A 17,056-nucleotide genomic window follows, 5' to 3' on the forward strand; every position below is an offset into this window, starting at 1 on the left:
AAAACAGCACTCTGGGGAGCCCTAAGGGTTTCAGGAAAGTGCCCTCAGGGGATTGCCCCAGACAACAAAGGGAGACCTATAGGGCTTGGATTCCTGGGCTCAGCAATTGGCTGTGCTTTTATTAATCTATATAGTATGTTTCCACATAACATTTCATTTGAGGAGAGGGTTTTGCTGTTTTAAAAAAAAAAAAGCTGGAAATCTCTGGTCCAGATAATCTCTAAGGTCCCTTTGAATCTAAACCTCTATGATTGTGTTTAGGGAAATTCATGTTAAGTACCACATACTTGGAAAGAAAGATAAGACATAATCAGAGCTGCTCTAATTTATAGATGAAGTTGGCAGGCACCCACGCGAAATGAGCTAAGGAATGCAAAAAACAAAAAAACAGGGATTAGGTACTTCATGTTATTTTCACCATTGTTTGCTTTACTTTAAGTGTATTAGTCCCTAAATTAAGTGCAAATACTGACAGGCCTAACATAATATGCCATTAACAAACTCTAATACCTGAGCATGAATTACATTACTAGGAAGATTAACAGCGTGGTAGCAAACTGAGCAAGCATGGTTCCTGCAGAAAAGAGGGCATGTTTAAGAAGTTTTTATAAGAGAGAAGTGTACGAAGTGGGGTTGGAGAGTACTGCCCAGAAAGGGTGGAGCACTAAAATCATATCATGCTAAACTGTGGGCAGAAGGATGTTGAAAGGTCCCAGACAAGAAGTTCAGGTTGCTGGGGAAAAAGAGAGTCAGAAGCCTGGTAAGTAAACAAAATCTCTAGTTTCAAGAATGGAAAGACTGGAAAAAAATCCAGAGATTTTGTGTTACGTACTCTGGGAGATGTTTATACTCATTATCTCATTTAATCTTAACAGTTCTCTGAAGTAAGTACTACTATCAGCTCGACTTTGCAGATGAGAAACAGAGACTGAACAAAGTTAAGTAACCAACTCATCCAATTGACTTTGGTGCTTGGATTCTTAGCCATTATAGTATAATCCCCTTACCCTCTGAGAGTTGTTTCTGACTTAACTTTTTCTTTCTTTCACCAAAGATGATCTGAGTGCCTATCACATAGGCAAGTACTATTCTATGTGGTGGGGATGCAGTTTTTTTGTTTGTTTGTTTGTTTTGTAGCCACTACAGAAGCAGTCAAATCTTTATTTCCCTTTCAGGGTGACTGATAAGAGATCAAAATTATAATAATGGCTAACCATTCTAAAGTGCCTGTCATGTATCAGATACTGCTCTTACTCTCTCTATAAATACACAGTTCATACACACACACACACACACACACATATATGGACACACACATTTATATAAATACATATATACAGTTTATACATACACACACACGTGTGTGTGTGTGCATGTGTGTGTGTGTTCCAGTTAAACCTCAAAACAACCCTATAAGACTTTTGTAATAATTGTCTTCATTTTATGGATAAGGAAATTGAAGTATATAGAATAAGATCATTGAGTTAATAATTGGCCATGACTGGGATATGGTTACTGTGATTTGAGACCTGACATCATTAACACAGGGCTCTACTGCCTCACTGGGGCAACATTCAACTTACATGGAGCTTACATTTTGGTGGAAGGAGCTAGACAAAAGGAATTCATGTCACCAGATAAATGACCAATCAGGTAGTGTTAAATGTTAAGAAAAAATAATAAAGCAGTGTAAGAAGACAGAGAGTAATCAGAAGTGAAGGAAGTATACATACTGCTTAAGATGGTCAGGGACATCCTCTCTAATAAGGTGATATCTGGACAGAAACTGAACAAAATTAAAGGAGCAATCTTATGAAAGACCAGATCAGACAGTGGGAATGGCGAACACAAAGGCAATATATAAGCATGCATACAGAATACAGCAAAGAGCTACTGGGGCTAGAGGGAAGAAAAGGAAAAATGATTTTGAACTTAGAAAGGTGTTTGAGGGTAGAAGATGGAGGACCTGAGTTAAGTGCGGGTCCCAGTAATTTGCACATGCCTAGCAAGAGCCCTGCTCTCACTTCCCTCAGCATCCCCACTCATCCCTACAGTGTCTGCCTCAGGCCATCAGGATCAAAATCATCATGTCCTCTTTCCCTGACAACACAAACCCTACAAGAAGCCCAAGACCCAACCCCCGGATTCTAGTCCCCATATGGTTATGTGCATCATGTTTTCAGATCTCGTATCCTACTCTCCCCTTTCGCCATTTAAAACACATCCACTGTGCCTCCTCAAACATGCTCAGCTGCATTTGTGAATATTCACTTCTTTTTGCTCAAACACCTGAATCTCTCTAAACACACTCTTTCTTCCCTGTAATCCTCTGGAATGGTGGATCCTCCGCTTTCTCTCCTACCTGCCTCCTATTGGACTTGGAGTTAGGGTAAGTGTCCTTGTGATTCACTGCCATTTCTAAACAATCCCTGCTCTCTCCCGCCTCCAAAACAAAAAACCCCTCACCAGCTTCCAATCTCATGCCATCACCTTCTTCCTCCATTAGGTGCAGTTATCTACTTACTGACCCATAGTCACTTTTCCTCATTTCTTGAAGATTTTAGCTTCTGGATCAATCACTCTCTGCAATACCATTCCTGAAATAATCGTTGATTTCAGTATCTTAAGTCACCAGTTCTTAAAAGTTCTGTGTGTGTGCCCCAGATCACTTTAGAAGTCTAGTGGGGGTAAAGACTAGGGGTTACTTCTCAGAATAAAATTGTAAGCATCGAAAAAAATATATAGGATTATAAAGAAAACCAGTTGTAGTAAAATACCATTATCAAAATATTTTTAAAATGTACTATAGGAACACACATGGCTTTTTGTAAGACTTTAAATAAGAAGATGTGTAGTGGATCTAATGGCTATCATAATTTTGTAATAGTGATTAACATAAATAGTCCTTTGAAGAACCTACAAAAACTGTAACATGATATGAAAATATCTATAATTTTTATTGAGGTGAACTATTACTTTATTGGTTTGTTACCTATATTCATAATTGAAGGAAATGTTAAACTTCAGTGAAGAATTAGTAAAGATAAAGATGTCACTTTTCCCCAGTCCAGTTCACAAACCCCTTGAATTCCATTCATGGGCCCCAGGTTAAGGGCTACTGACAGAGATGGTCTCTTCACCCATTGCTGTCTCAATTCCTTAACCCGTTCAACAAATATCTTGTCATTCACTTTATCTTAGGCATTCGGACCCACAGTACAACCCTAGAATTCAGTATTTTCAATATTTGCAACCCTGCCCAAATCTCAATTTCAAGTATCGCATCCTTCTGTCTTTCCAGCACTGTCCCTCTAATACCTCCCTTCCAAGAGTTAGTCCTTTTACACCCACCAGAACCCAGTGATCCCACCACCTTTTCATTATCCTCCATCCACTAAATGTCCTCATTTCCCTCTTAATCCATCTTCAGTTCCACCTTCAATTCCCTTGCCCTTTTCTCCCTTCACAGAATTTATTTGGCTACCCCACAACTCTGATTAGATCAGTTTTGTTACTCTGGGCCTGCAAGCTTGCAGCCTCATTTGCCCACTGAAAGATACATCAAGACGCTGAGTAGTCTCACTTTAAATTCATAACCATAATCTCAACTGTGCTCTTAATGCATCAAGGCAATTATACTATGTTTCTCTAATACACTCAGTATCCTGCTCACCTGGATAAACATTCTATACTTTCTTAATCCCCTAATACCTCTTAATCCCCTAATACCTCATCTTGCCATGTTCCATTCCACTAAACATCATACAACCTCCTGCAAAGTCCTACAACACAAATACCCACCTGCCTGCATCTCATACCCATACAATCTATTTTATTTCCTCTTATTATGGATGAACTGTCTACTCTCCTAATCACTAAGGACAGTGATCCTATTTATGATTCCATCCCTTCTCACCTATCAAGGATATCACTAGAGAAATTTTCCTTTTCTCCACATAATCATTCCCACCTTTATCAAACAAAACATAACCTCCTCTGAACTCATTCATACTTGTAGTCACTGATCATTTCTTACTTTTCCTAAAGTCTTTAAAATAATTATGTATGTACTCTTTTCTCTGTTTTCCAAATGCCACTATGACTTCAGCACTGCTTTTGTCAAGGTCACCAACAACCTCCTCATTGATAAATCCAATGGCAGCATTTTTCTCTTGAAATACTTCCTTCTCTTAGCTTCTAGGATTTTTGCCTGGCTTTCCTTCAACTTTCTTACTCCACTATGCTTTTTGGTCTCCTCCACATCTTTCTGAGCTCCCTAACCTCCTGGAGTGTCCAAAGGTTCATTTCCTTAAACCACTTTTTTCTTAACTTCTTCTTTATTCTATCTATATTATTCCCCCACCCCAAGCAATTTCATATAACCTCCTGGCTTTAAATGTCATCTATATATTGATGACTCCCAAATTTATAACTCCATAATTCACATTTCTCTGCCAAATCCAGGCTTGTATACCCACCATCTTATACAACACCTCACGTTTAACATGTCCAACTGAACTCATGATATATATCACCCCACAATCTTGTCCTCCTACAGCTTTTCCATCTCAGTAAATGCCTGAGTCTTTCTCATCTCAACTGATGGCTGCTTTATTCTTCTAGTTGCTCAGACCTCAAGCTTGGAGTCATGGATTTTATCCTGACTGTGTCCTCTAAAACCTACCATCTGGCCTCCAGTTCTCTTTTTAACCTCACCTTACATTACACTCCCTCTCTTCCACTGAGTTCCAGCCTGGGCAATCTTGCTGTCCCCCAAACACTCTTAGATCAAATCTTTGTACTTGAAGATTTCCACCTGGAAATCCTATTCTTTGGATGTCAGCTTCCCTTCCTCATTTTCCTTAGGTCTTTACTCACTATTTTTTCTACCTGAGAACTTATCATTATCCAACATACTGTGATTTTTATCTACTTATCTGACTGTGTATCTTCTCCAAGAGAATACAAGTTTTGTGATGATAGGGATTTCTCCTTTGTTCACTGTCGTACTCCTAGCACCTAGAACAGTGTCTATTATACATGATAGGTACTTATAAATATTTGGTGTGTGGATGAATGAATAATGGAAAATGCAGAAAAACAACTCTGGGCATAGCTAAGAAATAAGAATAAAATGTAAAGAAAGGAACAATCAAAAAGGGAATCTCTTGAAAATTAGAACCATGACTGCTTGTAATTTTTAAATCAACTGAAGGAAAAGAAGGCAAAACTGGATAAATCTCATACATAGAACTTAGCACAAAAAAGAAAAAGATAGAAAAAGAGAAGGACAAGGGAAGTAAAGAACCAGCTACAAAAATGCAGGGGGTAGGAAACAAGAAAAGAAAAATACTAAGGAAAATTTTTTTTCAATTTCTCTAAGCTGAAGGAGTGTCTGTCTTTACACTGAAAGCATCCATTAAATATGAAGTAAGGATAAGGAAACAAGACCCATAGCTTCTTGAATAGAATTCTTAATAGAATTAATTGAAATTAATAGAATTCTTGAAATAGAAAGGATAAAGAGAAGATCATATCACATATCACCTTCATTGAGGAAAATTCTTAGGAAAAAAAAAAAGAAAAGAACAAGAAGCAGATGTCTGTCACCCAAAATGAATCAATGCTAATTTTTTTAAAGATCTTTAAATCTTTCCCTAAGACATAAAGCCATATCATAAATTGGATGCCCCATATTTCCCTTTCCCAATTCCACCATTCATGGTTCCAAAGAAAAATGATTTTTGAAACTAGAATTCCACATCCAGCTAAATTATTAACCAAACACAAAAGCAACAGTAACCTTCAAATAGGCAAATAGACTCAGAAATTTTACTTCCCAGACACATTTTCTGAGGTAATTACTTGAAGATGTTCTCCAATAAAATTTGAGTTTACTCAAAAAGTTGTAACTCAAAAAGAGTTAAGACATAGAACTAACTAGGAAAGAAGCATCCCAAGATGAGATATGTACAGTAGTTCAAAAAATTAATTAAACCAGTAGATTCCAAGAGAAAAATGCCTCCAAAGAAGAATGGGATATATTCCAAGCAATAGATACAAGGTGTAATAAAATGGATAATATTGATCATTTGGTAAAGAAATCATTTTTTTTTTACAATAAGACAAAATAACAGTAGTTAGAAACTCTAGAAATATAAAAGCTAGAAAAGAGAGCCATGGCCCAAATATATAAAGAAAACTAAATGTGACAATATTTTGAACAACTGACAAACAATAATGTTAGGAATTGTCTTTATGGTGCAAGGATTGTAATGATGAAACAATGGGTGAGGAAATATGATTAGAAGACACTAATGATCTCTACATTGATATTATTTTATATAGAACAATTAAAAAACAGAATTGGTTGGGGCACCTGAGTTGGGGCACTAGCTCTTGATTTTGGCTCAGGTCATGAGACAGAGCCATGCATCAGGCTCTGCACTGACAGCTTAGAGTCTGCTTGGGATTCTCTCCTCTCTCGGTCTCTCTCTGCCTTTCCCCTCTCACACACAGGTGTGTGCTCTTTCTCTCTCTCTCAAAATTAATAACCATGAAAAAAATTTTTAATCAAAAAATAAAAACAGAATTGGTTAAAAGGGCTTTTGAGGGGGCCCCTGGCTGGATCAGTCAATACAGCATGCTGACTCTTGATCTCAGGGATGTGAGTTCAAGCCCCACACGGGTGTGGAGCTTATTTAAAAAGTGGGATTAAAAAAAAATAAAACCCTGTTTACATATTATATTTGATTTAAAATGTAACATAATGTAAAATAAGAATGAAGGTGTGAGTTACTAAGTTTGGTGGGTAAAAGTGTGATGAGGAACAAGATATTTACATAGTCTCAAAGTATCTGCTCAGAAATTCCTTATTAGTTGTCAAGGAGAAAATAGTGACTTCAGTGGACAAACCTGGCAGATCACATCTTCAGTAATCAAAGTTAGTCAACATGGGCCATGCAGTTTCAATAGGAAGCAAAGTAAAACAAAAAGGTATTAACAAATAGAGGGGAAAAGAATGAGAAACAGAAAGTCTTACTAAAGGATGAAGAATACATGGGCAACACTCTGCTATCCCCTTAAGTGTAGCAGAATTTCCATTTTCAACTTTACCCTCCCTTTTGACTCCTCAAACAACATCTTTCACAATTTCACAGTCACTTAATGACTCTCAAATCACTTGCTTCCAGAATTAAATTCTTTCCTAAATTTCAGAGCTGTATTTCCCAAATGTCATTTAGACATCTTCAACCCTATTTCTTCAGATTCCTCACATTTACTATATCACACTCCTCTCCAATCCAGCGCTCCAGTGGCATTCCCTTTCTTAACTAGTATAATTCATATACGTGTCACCCAAAAAAGAAGCCTCCGCCACCTTCAATTACTTTCACTCCTTCATCCCACACCCAGTTCAATTTTATCTCAATTTTTAAACATATTTTTAAATACCTACTATGTACTATATGTCTTATTAGGAATCATACTAATGTATAGGAAGAAAACATTAGGAAGACACAAATCCTCTGCATTTTCTCTCCAAAATGTGGTTTAAATTCATTCTTTGCTGTGTATTCCCAGGGGCACAGTCCTTACATGGACCTTCATTATCTCCACTATGTCCTAACTCCCCTTCATATCCCCACCACTCTCTGCCAGCACATCTCACAATGGAATTGATTTTTTTTTCCTAAATCTCAAATTGGTTCATTTCACCATGCTGTTAAAACTATCAGTGGCATACTTAGTGTTGATGCCAAACACAGAGAGCAGTGTTGATAACTAGGAACAGCATTTTTCTATCATATTTAATAGCAAGTGTCATTTTAATATATGAAAAGTTTCAAAACAGATTTATTTTGGATACCTTATTCTTATTCAAAAAATTGTTTTATATATAAAGCCTAACACTACTATGTACTCAATTCATTTTCCAAATAATATAGGGTTTTAGAAATTGTCCTTACTTTGAAAGGTCAATGCAAACATTACCAAAAGGACTATAAAAAGCAAAGGCAGCAGAAATAACAAAAATAATAATAATAATAAGACTGTTACCTTCCCTACTTAAACCATTTCTTTATATATTATTAATCTGAGGAAAGACATTTACATTGTAAATTTATTTCCCCATCAGAAACTAAAAAAGTATAACATCTACTTACCAACCCAATACAGTTGCTTAAAGCCACTTTAGTTGTACTACGTTGATCTTGCAAGTATCCTGTGTAATGACAGTTGTCTAAAAAATCATGTTTCCACTGGGGTCCATCTTTTCCCCAGTATTCTACTGTAAAATGTTTGGACACAAAATCTGTGTTGAGAGTCAAGTTTAGGTGAAAGTGCTTGCCATAGGCTGAAAGTTTAAAAAATAACTTAGATACTGCCTGCTGTGGATCGATAGGGTCCATACTCCGTCTTCTCCTGGAGTGTTTATCATTTTTCACAGTAAAGCTGAGAAAAGCTCCATTTTGATCAACCCTTATTGGAATAGTTAGCTGGTAGTGTTCTAGATAAGTCAGGAATTCCTCTTTGTAATCACAAGGCAGAGAATCCAGAAAAAACACATGGAAGAAAAGAAAATTTAACAGAACAAAGAAGTGGCAGTATAAACAACAAAAACTCTATCAGTCAAAACTATGCATCATCATATGTGAGAGGTATGAACAAAAACTGTTATATTAAACAAGATGAAGTTTAAAATCTAATGATGAATTAAGTTCCATTTATTCCTCAAAATAACATCATTTTAAAATTAGTTTGAAGGACTATTTTTCTTTTTTCTATTTATTTTTTAGTGGATTCTAAAAACTAAATTCTATAGGAAATATGAATATTTTATATTGAAATAAATAACAGTGAAAAATATACACATTTAAAAGAATAGAATTTAGCCTGGATAAAATGTTTGTGAAAGTTATCCAAAAAAGTTAATATTGAATTTCTACAGCCTTGTAGAAATTTTTTTTTTTTTAATCATCAGTTGGAAAATAAGGAAGCAATCCGGGAAAACAAGTCTGGAAGCTCCTCAGAAGGTTGAACATGGAACTGCCATCTGACCCAGCAATTCCACTCCTAGGTATTTACCCGAGAGAAATGAAAACATATCCACACAAAAACCTGTACATGACTGTTTATAGCAGCACTATTCATAATAGCCAAAAGGGAGAAATAACCTAAATATTCATCAACTGATGAATGAATAAATAAAATGGGGTATATTCACACAATGGAATGTTATTCTGCATAGTACTGATACATAGTATGACATGAATGAACCTTCATAATGACTGCCTTCATTATCAAAGTTAATTATCTAACATTCTAAAAATATTATACTAAGTAGAAGGGACCAGTCACAAAAGACCACATATTATATGATTCCTTTTGTATGAAGTATTCAGTAGGAATATCTCTAGAAACAGAAGTAGCCTAAGTAGGCTGCTTAGGGCTGGGGTGGAGAGTACTTTGAAGAGAGTTTGGGAATGACTATTAATGGGCACAGGGTTTCTTTTGGAGTGTTGAAAATATTCTAAAATTGATTGTAGTAAAATTGACTGATTCTAGAATTGGTTATATGAGGCTGTGAATATACTATAAACCACTGAATTGTGCCTTTAAATAAGTAAATTATATATTTATTGTACTGTAATAAAGCTGTTAAAAATTCATCAGATTGACAAAAAGAAATTTGGAGGATATTAAATATGTTTTCCTCATTTAGGTGTACTTAATATTTCCATTCTACCTTTTTAACCACATCTTTCTTTAGCGAGGTTTACCACAAAGGAAAACCAAATGTCTGTCCGTTGCCTCGTTGTCTATACATGGAGTTCCCAACAAATATAAACTCCCATGAGACTATGACCAAATAGAAATAAATTAAAAGACAATATTGTTCACTTCTTATAAATAAGAATTCATGCTAAATGTTATGGATTTATTAATATACTTTGAGAAGCTACATTACATACATATAGGACTTCTAGACACAGACATCAATCCAAAATAGCCTTGAAAATCTGGCTCGTCTGTACCAAAAAATTATCAGTTCCTATAGATTTATGGGAGGGGAATCAAAAAGGTATTCTGCCAATAATTCTATAAAGATTAGACGTGATGATGGAAAACAAAATGTTATTCACTCCTGGGACCTCTGTTAAGATCTTTTCTATGATATAAAGTTCAATTTCATGGATTCAAAATCAGAGATCCATGGATTAGAGTTTGAAAAGTTGAACTTCCTACCACTTTTACTCTTTTACTCAGATTCTAGTCCTCATTTCAGAATTCTTCAGTTTGGAAAGCATTTTTCCACTAAGGGTCCATTTTAGAAGGATCTTGTATCAGAATATGTCTGGTTTCTTGCTCTTTTATAATAGCATAAACCTTTGGATTTCTTTTGAACACGACCTTGCCTGTAACTCCTAGCAACAAATGAGCTTATTAAAGTTTAGGATTCAAAAGGAGAAAAGGCCTGGGTCTATTATCTTCTAAGAAAGACCAGTCAACTCTAAAATACACTGAATGCTAAATGCTAGTATAAGTTATAAACAGTCCACTTAGAGCCCTTAAGATTTATGAAACTAGCACTGAATTGATGCAGTAGGCCTCCATTCCTATCACTATATATCCCAAAGAAAATGTTCACCCAAACTAAATATTCAGAATCTTTTCTCGTCAAATTAACAGCAAAATTTTTTGTCACTTTCAAAAGCAGGACTCCTACCTTGAGAACTGTATGAAAGTCTGTGGTCACTATGACATTCCGATGAAGCCATGATGAGGCTCAAAATCCAGGTCAACGTCTTCCACAAAATTTCCATAATTTAGAAAATTGGATGATTTTTTTTGGAGGGCTACCTATGTGCTAGAGAGTCAATATCATACCAAAATCGAAGCATAACAATTTTATTTCTTTAAAATTTCTTGCAAATTAATTATTAGATGTTCCACTGCTTAACAGGTACTTTTTTCCAACATCTCGTACTTTCTTCTATATCTGGGTTCATTTTCTCAATCCAAAAGGAAAAAAACAATGATGGTAAAATTTTCATAAGCAAAGCATTTGGCTGATTAGTTACTATAGTATGGCCATTTTTTAACCTAGAAAAACAAAAAAAAATTATGTTAAATGAAAAATATCTTGTATCTACAGAACTATATTGCTGAATGCTTGCCAAAGGACAAAGACTACCAAATGACTTAATATAGTTAAATTAGATCATTGTTGTTCTTTATAGTCTAAATAAACATTCACAAGACTAAACAATTAGAAACCTAAATCGTAAGCAGAACAATGCCAGAGCTACTTAATAATCAAAGAAGGAATGTGAAGTGGAATCATAAAAATTCTTTTTTTTGAACTTTGAAGAAAACAACGTGTGAGTACAGTGACTAAACGTCCTTTTGATAAAATAAAAGGTACCGTGACTTCAAAATCAAAGTTCATTATGTAAGTGATAAACAGTATATGATCCCATTCCTTAATGTGCTTTTTTAGCACACTCATATTCAGAGATTGATTTGTTGCTTTATGAGGCACTTATCATTTTTTCTTAGAGTAGATCCACAAATACATAGTGACATGTAGCAGCTATCTGTGAACACTCAGACACTAGCACAAACTAAATTTCTAAAAATTTGAAACATATTTACTATAACCCTTGACTTTATCTAGAAGTCTTATATGACTTAAAAAGAAACACATATGAGGGGCGCCTGCGTGGCTCAATCAGTTAAATGTCCGACTTCAGCTCAGGTCATAATCTCATGGTTTGTGAGTTCGAGCCCTGCATCAGGTTCTGTGCTAACCAACAGCTCAAAGCCTAGACCCTGCTTCAGATTCTGTGTCTCCTCCTCTCCCTGCCCTTCCCATGCTCATGCTCTGTCTCCCTCTGTCTCTCAATAATAAATAAATGTTAAAAAAAAATTTTTTTAAAAAAAAGAAACACATATGAGACAACTTCAACTATCTAGAATGTAACTGAAAAGAGAAGAAATTCATCTTCTGCAAAGAATTTTTAAAAATTCATTTCAGGTATCACAAGAGATGTCCTATTCTATCTCATGCACCTTCCTTTTGACTCACACCCTCACTCACAGTCCATGAATTTACATTTTATACAGAACATGAGCATATGTGACTACCTGATATCCTAGAACATAGTAGTTTAGAAGAAGAAAATAGCAAAGGGACTAAGAAACTAGCTCACTAACAGCACAAAAGTGAAAAAAAGAAAGGAAAACTAAAAATTAGTTGTAGAACCCCAACTAAAGTAATACACTTTGGGGTAGAGGCAAATGGTCCTTAACTAGTTCAACAGTTCCTATTATGTATATGACTGTATTATAGCTCAATATCTGATATTCAAAATACTGTCTGAGTCAGGATTTAAAGAATAAATTACTTTTACTAAGGTAACTTACTACTAGTACAGAGAAGAACACAAAAAGTATTAGAAAGATTTTTATCCCAAATTCCTAGTGTATAGGATTATATAATAAATGTTTACATATTTGTTGGTTAAAAAAAGAGTAAATAAATGAATCACTATTTAGTGATTAAAAGAAAATCACTTCATGCATATAAAAGGATATTTGTAGTTAACTGGAAAATTAACTTACGTAGAATACTTCATTCCCTATGGTGCTAGAAATATTGGTTATTAAAACATATAAAACAACCACAACCATTGAAAACTCTGTCTCTACAAGTTATTACACTGCTGAATCTTGGAAAAACTTATTCATTAATCAACAAATATTGCTTTACTGTTTTTTTTAAGTGATGTTATAACAGGGGTGCCTGGATGGCTCATTCATTTTAAGGCACCAACTCTCGATTTCAGCTCAGGTCATGATCTCAAAATGAGATTGAGCCCCTCATTGGGCTCTGTGCTGGTGGAGCCTGCTTGGAATTCTGTCTCTCCCTCTCACTATCTCCTTCTCTTTCTCTGTCCTCCCCCTTCCCCAAAATAAATAAACTTTTTAAAAAATGTTATAACAATATGGGGACACAGAATAAATTAACACAATCCTTGCCCTTCAGCAATTCATAATCCAAACAACAGAGAAAAAAATTCAAGGCAGACTGACATATGCCATAATAAAGTTATGAAAAAGTGTTAAGAGGAAATCAAATGAGGAAAATGACTTCTGAGTTAGAGGAGGATGGGTCAAGAAAATCTTATTTAAAAAGTGGTATTTGGGATAGACCCTGGAAGATGAACACAATTTCACAAGTGAAACTGATAGGGGCAGTCATTGCAAATTAAAGAAATAGATTCCACAAAGTCTAGATGGCAAGAAAAAAATGGAAAATCATTTTAGGAATAATAGTAAGCTTGATTCCTATGGAGAAGACTAACAGGTATCATCTAGAAAGGTAGTTTAAGGTCAGACCAAAAACAAAGAGAACTTTAAATATATGTTACTTTTAATAATCACAACAATCTTATAAAGTAGGTATTATCACCACTATGTCAGGCAGCCTGCAAGATGGCCCCAAAGATTCTGCCTCCTGATATCCACTTTTGTGTAATCCTCTTCCCTTGAGTAACTTGATCCTACCAATAGAATGTTGAGAAAATATCACTTCAGTGATTATATTACAAAAGATTCTGACTATCTAGTAGACTAGATTCTATCATTCTAATAGACTCTCTCCCTTATTGGCTTTGATGTAGCAAGCTGCCTTTTGGAGGAGTTCACATGGCAAGCCACTGAGAGTGGCCTTTACATAACCACTAGCAAGGAACTTAGGCCCTCAATGTAATAGCCTGTGAGAAACTGAATCCTACCCACTAATATGTGAGTTTAGAAGCAGATCCCTCCCCAGTCAAGCATTCTCTGATGATCTGAGTCCTTGCCAACATCTTGACTGCAGCTTCATTGAAAGATCCTGAAGCACAGGACAAAGCTAAGCCATGCCCAGTTTCCTGAACCACAGAAACTGTGAGATAATAAATGTGTGTTGTGTTAAGCCACCAAATTTATGGTGACTTTTTTTGCTTTGTTTTGCAAGAATTGATAACTAATGCAGCTCTCAGCTTACAGATAAAGCAGTTGAAGCTCATAGTGGTCAGATAGCGAAAAAACAGCAGAGGCAAGAGTCATACAGAAGGTAATCTGTCTCTAAAGTCTAAATTCTTTCTACCATATCACACGTACAATTTAAGGCACTCTAACTTAAATATTCAATAGCAGTTCCATAAAACCACTGTTAAATAACACATTCATAATAAATGGTATTAATTAATGTGAATAATTTTAAACAACTTTATACACAATAATTGTTTCATCTCAAAATTATATCTACAATGATTTAGGCAAGACATATGCTTACTCAAGCAAAAATCTATAGAGAGATTAAGTCACACCATTAGTCAATAGCAGTAAAGAAAAGAATCTAGTTATCTTGATTCCTAATATACTTAAATACAGTCTCCATACTCCAAACCTTCCCATGAGATATTGAAGTATAACTGTTACTTCTTGAACAAGATTCATCCTTCAGGGCTTTAATTTTTTTCAGAGCGTTTTGCCTAATAATGTCTGACATTAAATGAGAACCTCATATGCCTTAATTTTTCTTTAAGGAATATATAATTAACACATTTGAATTCATTTTCTATTAGTGGTGATATATTTGTATGAACCCTTCATTCTTTTTTCCCATTTTTCTGGGCTCAGAAACAGAGTTGTCTGGGTTTAGGGAACAACTATTTTGCCCTTGAGAAATTTCCTGCTCTTCAGTTTTGTAACCTCCACTCTTACAATTATTAGCACTGTCCAGTAAACGCCCAAGTTAAGTAAGCCAGTAGCAATGAGAGAAAAAGTAATATGTAACTACTTGGCCAGAAGTAGACTAACATTTGATTTAAGGACTTGTAGTAAAAAGCACATTTGGTGCATAGTAGAAAGAGCAGGGGTTTCAAAGTTAAACCAAAGCGACAATCTTGTTTCCACCCCTAGCCACAGTATCTGGCACATGGGCACCCAATAAATGTGAGTTTCTTTCTCCTTTCTTAAACGCTCCCTCCCTCCCCACCTCAGGTGCCAGTGAAGGAACTTAAATAGTAAATAAATGAATTGGCTCAAGCTCAACTAAAATCAACAACAACTAACATATCAACCTCTCTTAGTTACCTACACAATAAAAATGAATGGTTAACCTACTTTCTGACACCTGCTGGAGAGGTTAATCTGGATATTATAAACAAATATGGATAAGCACTGACTTTTTCAAATATAGTTTCCAAAATTCACACTAACATTAAAATATTACATAATTGTCATAAATCATAATGTATTAACTCTTTACATTACATAGGAGAAGTGTTACTGTGTTGTGTAAAGCACAAAGGCTTTGAGTCCTGGCTTGACTCCAAGTTACTTAACCTCTCTGGATCTATTTCCTCATCAATAAAGCCATGATAATGGTATCTACTTTACAAAGACTTGTGAAGAGATTAAATTAGATTACACATGATATAAACTGTCCACACACTTCCCTTTAATGGCTAAATAAATATTAGCCCCCTCTCTTCCCTATCTGACTCATCACTTTTCAAAGGCCTTCCTTCAAATATAGTTTCATGTTCCTCTTTCCCACCAATGTGTGGAATACTTAAATATAATGACAGAAATCAATCAATTCCATTGTATTGTCTTTTAGAGCAAATAATAAAGAATTTAGGTCATGATAACTGGGCTTACAAATATTTTAAATTTGAAAACTTCCGTTTTACTTTGATTTCACATATGTTCTTTTCCCTAACACAAATGTACCAGCCAATAAAGTTAAGGGATTACTTACCTGCTTCCACAGATCAAAGCTATACCAGCTAAGTAGAAATCAGATCAGACAACTTGCTCTACAGTGACTCCTTTAGTAGTCTCCCTAGTTGAAGGGTACTTACTTGTCTTTTTCCTCTATCATCTTTGCTTCCTACTCAGGGGATCTGGGAGTAGCCAAGGTAATAATTTCCTCTCATGAACTATTATTATGGAGCTAAAGAACATGTACAACATCCTACGCAACTTCTTTCATCCATTTTAACTCTGGTTGTTTATTTTAAGGCTGATTTGGTCTTCACAGAGGAACCAACAATACTATGCTCCCTTCACATATTTAACTTTTATATGTGAAAATTAACTTCTCATCTGCCATTTATTCTCTCAACAAACATTTAGTGTCATCTACTGAATGCCAAGGATACTGCTAAGCTGTAAGTACAAAGGTTCCCAGATCATTTATAAACTTTGTGAGATTAGTTTCCAAAAGTATAATTAAACACACTCAAAACTTACCTATCAAGAAAAGCAAATGCGCCAAAAGCAAAAACACAAAACATCATTCTACAAAAATCAAGCCCTAAATCACATATAGTCCCAAACTGTTTTTTTCCAGATGGAAAGTTAAATATATATTATCTGTATTATAACTTTTCTCCTGAAAAATAGAAACACTTTTTCTTCTGAGGCTATTTCAAAATGTTGATAATCAAGTGTCTTTTGGTAGAGCCAAGAGAGCTATCCACCTTTTCCACCTTTTCTTCTTCCCCCAAGAAGGTGCTATTAACTTTCTTAATATGTTAGCTGTCTTTATTTTCTCATAAAATTCATATACAGGGTAGGATTTGGCATAGAGGTCCATCTTAAACCACTAGTAGCTACTAGTGGTTGCTAAGGAAATGAAGAGGAAGTGGTAAGAGTAGACAAGAGTAGAAATTAATCTTAAACATAGTGGCCCAGACACGAAGAGTATTAAAATATTTCAAGTCTTGAGGTTAGAGGTTTTTCCCCTTGAGTATCACCAAAATATTAATACCACAAAGAGAGATTTCATTTGCTGCCATTTGTGGCAGATGAATGAATTTGATTTGTTTGAAATCAAGTTATTTCCCTCTATATGCTATTCTACAAAAATCCAAAACACCAATGATCATTTTTAAGCATGAAATTAATATAAACCAGAAATGTAGTTACCACTTTGGTCAAACAGGAAAACAATTATTTCCAAAATTAATTTTCTCAATTTCCTTCAACT

The 17,056-nt window shown here is 35.1% G+C and overlaps 1 protein-coding gene across 4 annotated transcripts in view; it reads right to left on the reverse strand.

Annotated features, from left to right (window-relative positions):
* The window catches only part of LOC125917104 (A disintegrin and metalloproteinase with thrombospondin motifs 6), a 208,092-nt gene extending 191,091 nt beyond the window's left edge, over positions 1 to 17,001 (reverse strand). For 2 of the 4 annotated variants that reach the window (XM_049623365.1, XM_049623368.1), the window contains exons 1-2: positions 10,733 to 12,907; positions 8,169 to 8,533 (exon numbers count right to left, since the gene is read on the reverse strand). In XM_049623365.1, coding sequence (XP_049479322.1) covers positions 8,169 to 8,533; positions 10,733 to 10,829 — 462 coding nt within the window. In that variant the 5' untranslated portion in view covers positions 10,830 to 12,907. Of the gene's footprint in view, positions 1 to 8,168; positions 8,534 to 10,732; positions 12,908 to 13,480; positions 13,814 to 16,317 lie in introns of those variants that run through there. The other 2 variants (XM_049623367.1, XM_049623366.1) reach the window with 2 other exon arrangements.
* Between the last annotated feature and the right edge of the window lie 55 nt (positions 17,002 to 17,056).

Source organism: Panthera uncia, unplaced genomic scaffold, assembly GCF_023721935.1.
Source record: "Panthera uncia isolate 11264 unplaced genomic scaffold, Puncia_PCG_1.0 HiC_scaffold_149, whole genome shotgun sequence".
Lineage (NCBI taxonomy): Eukaryota > Metazoa > Chordata > Mammalia > Carnivora > Felidae > Panthera > Panthera uncia.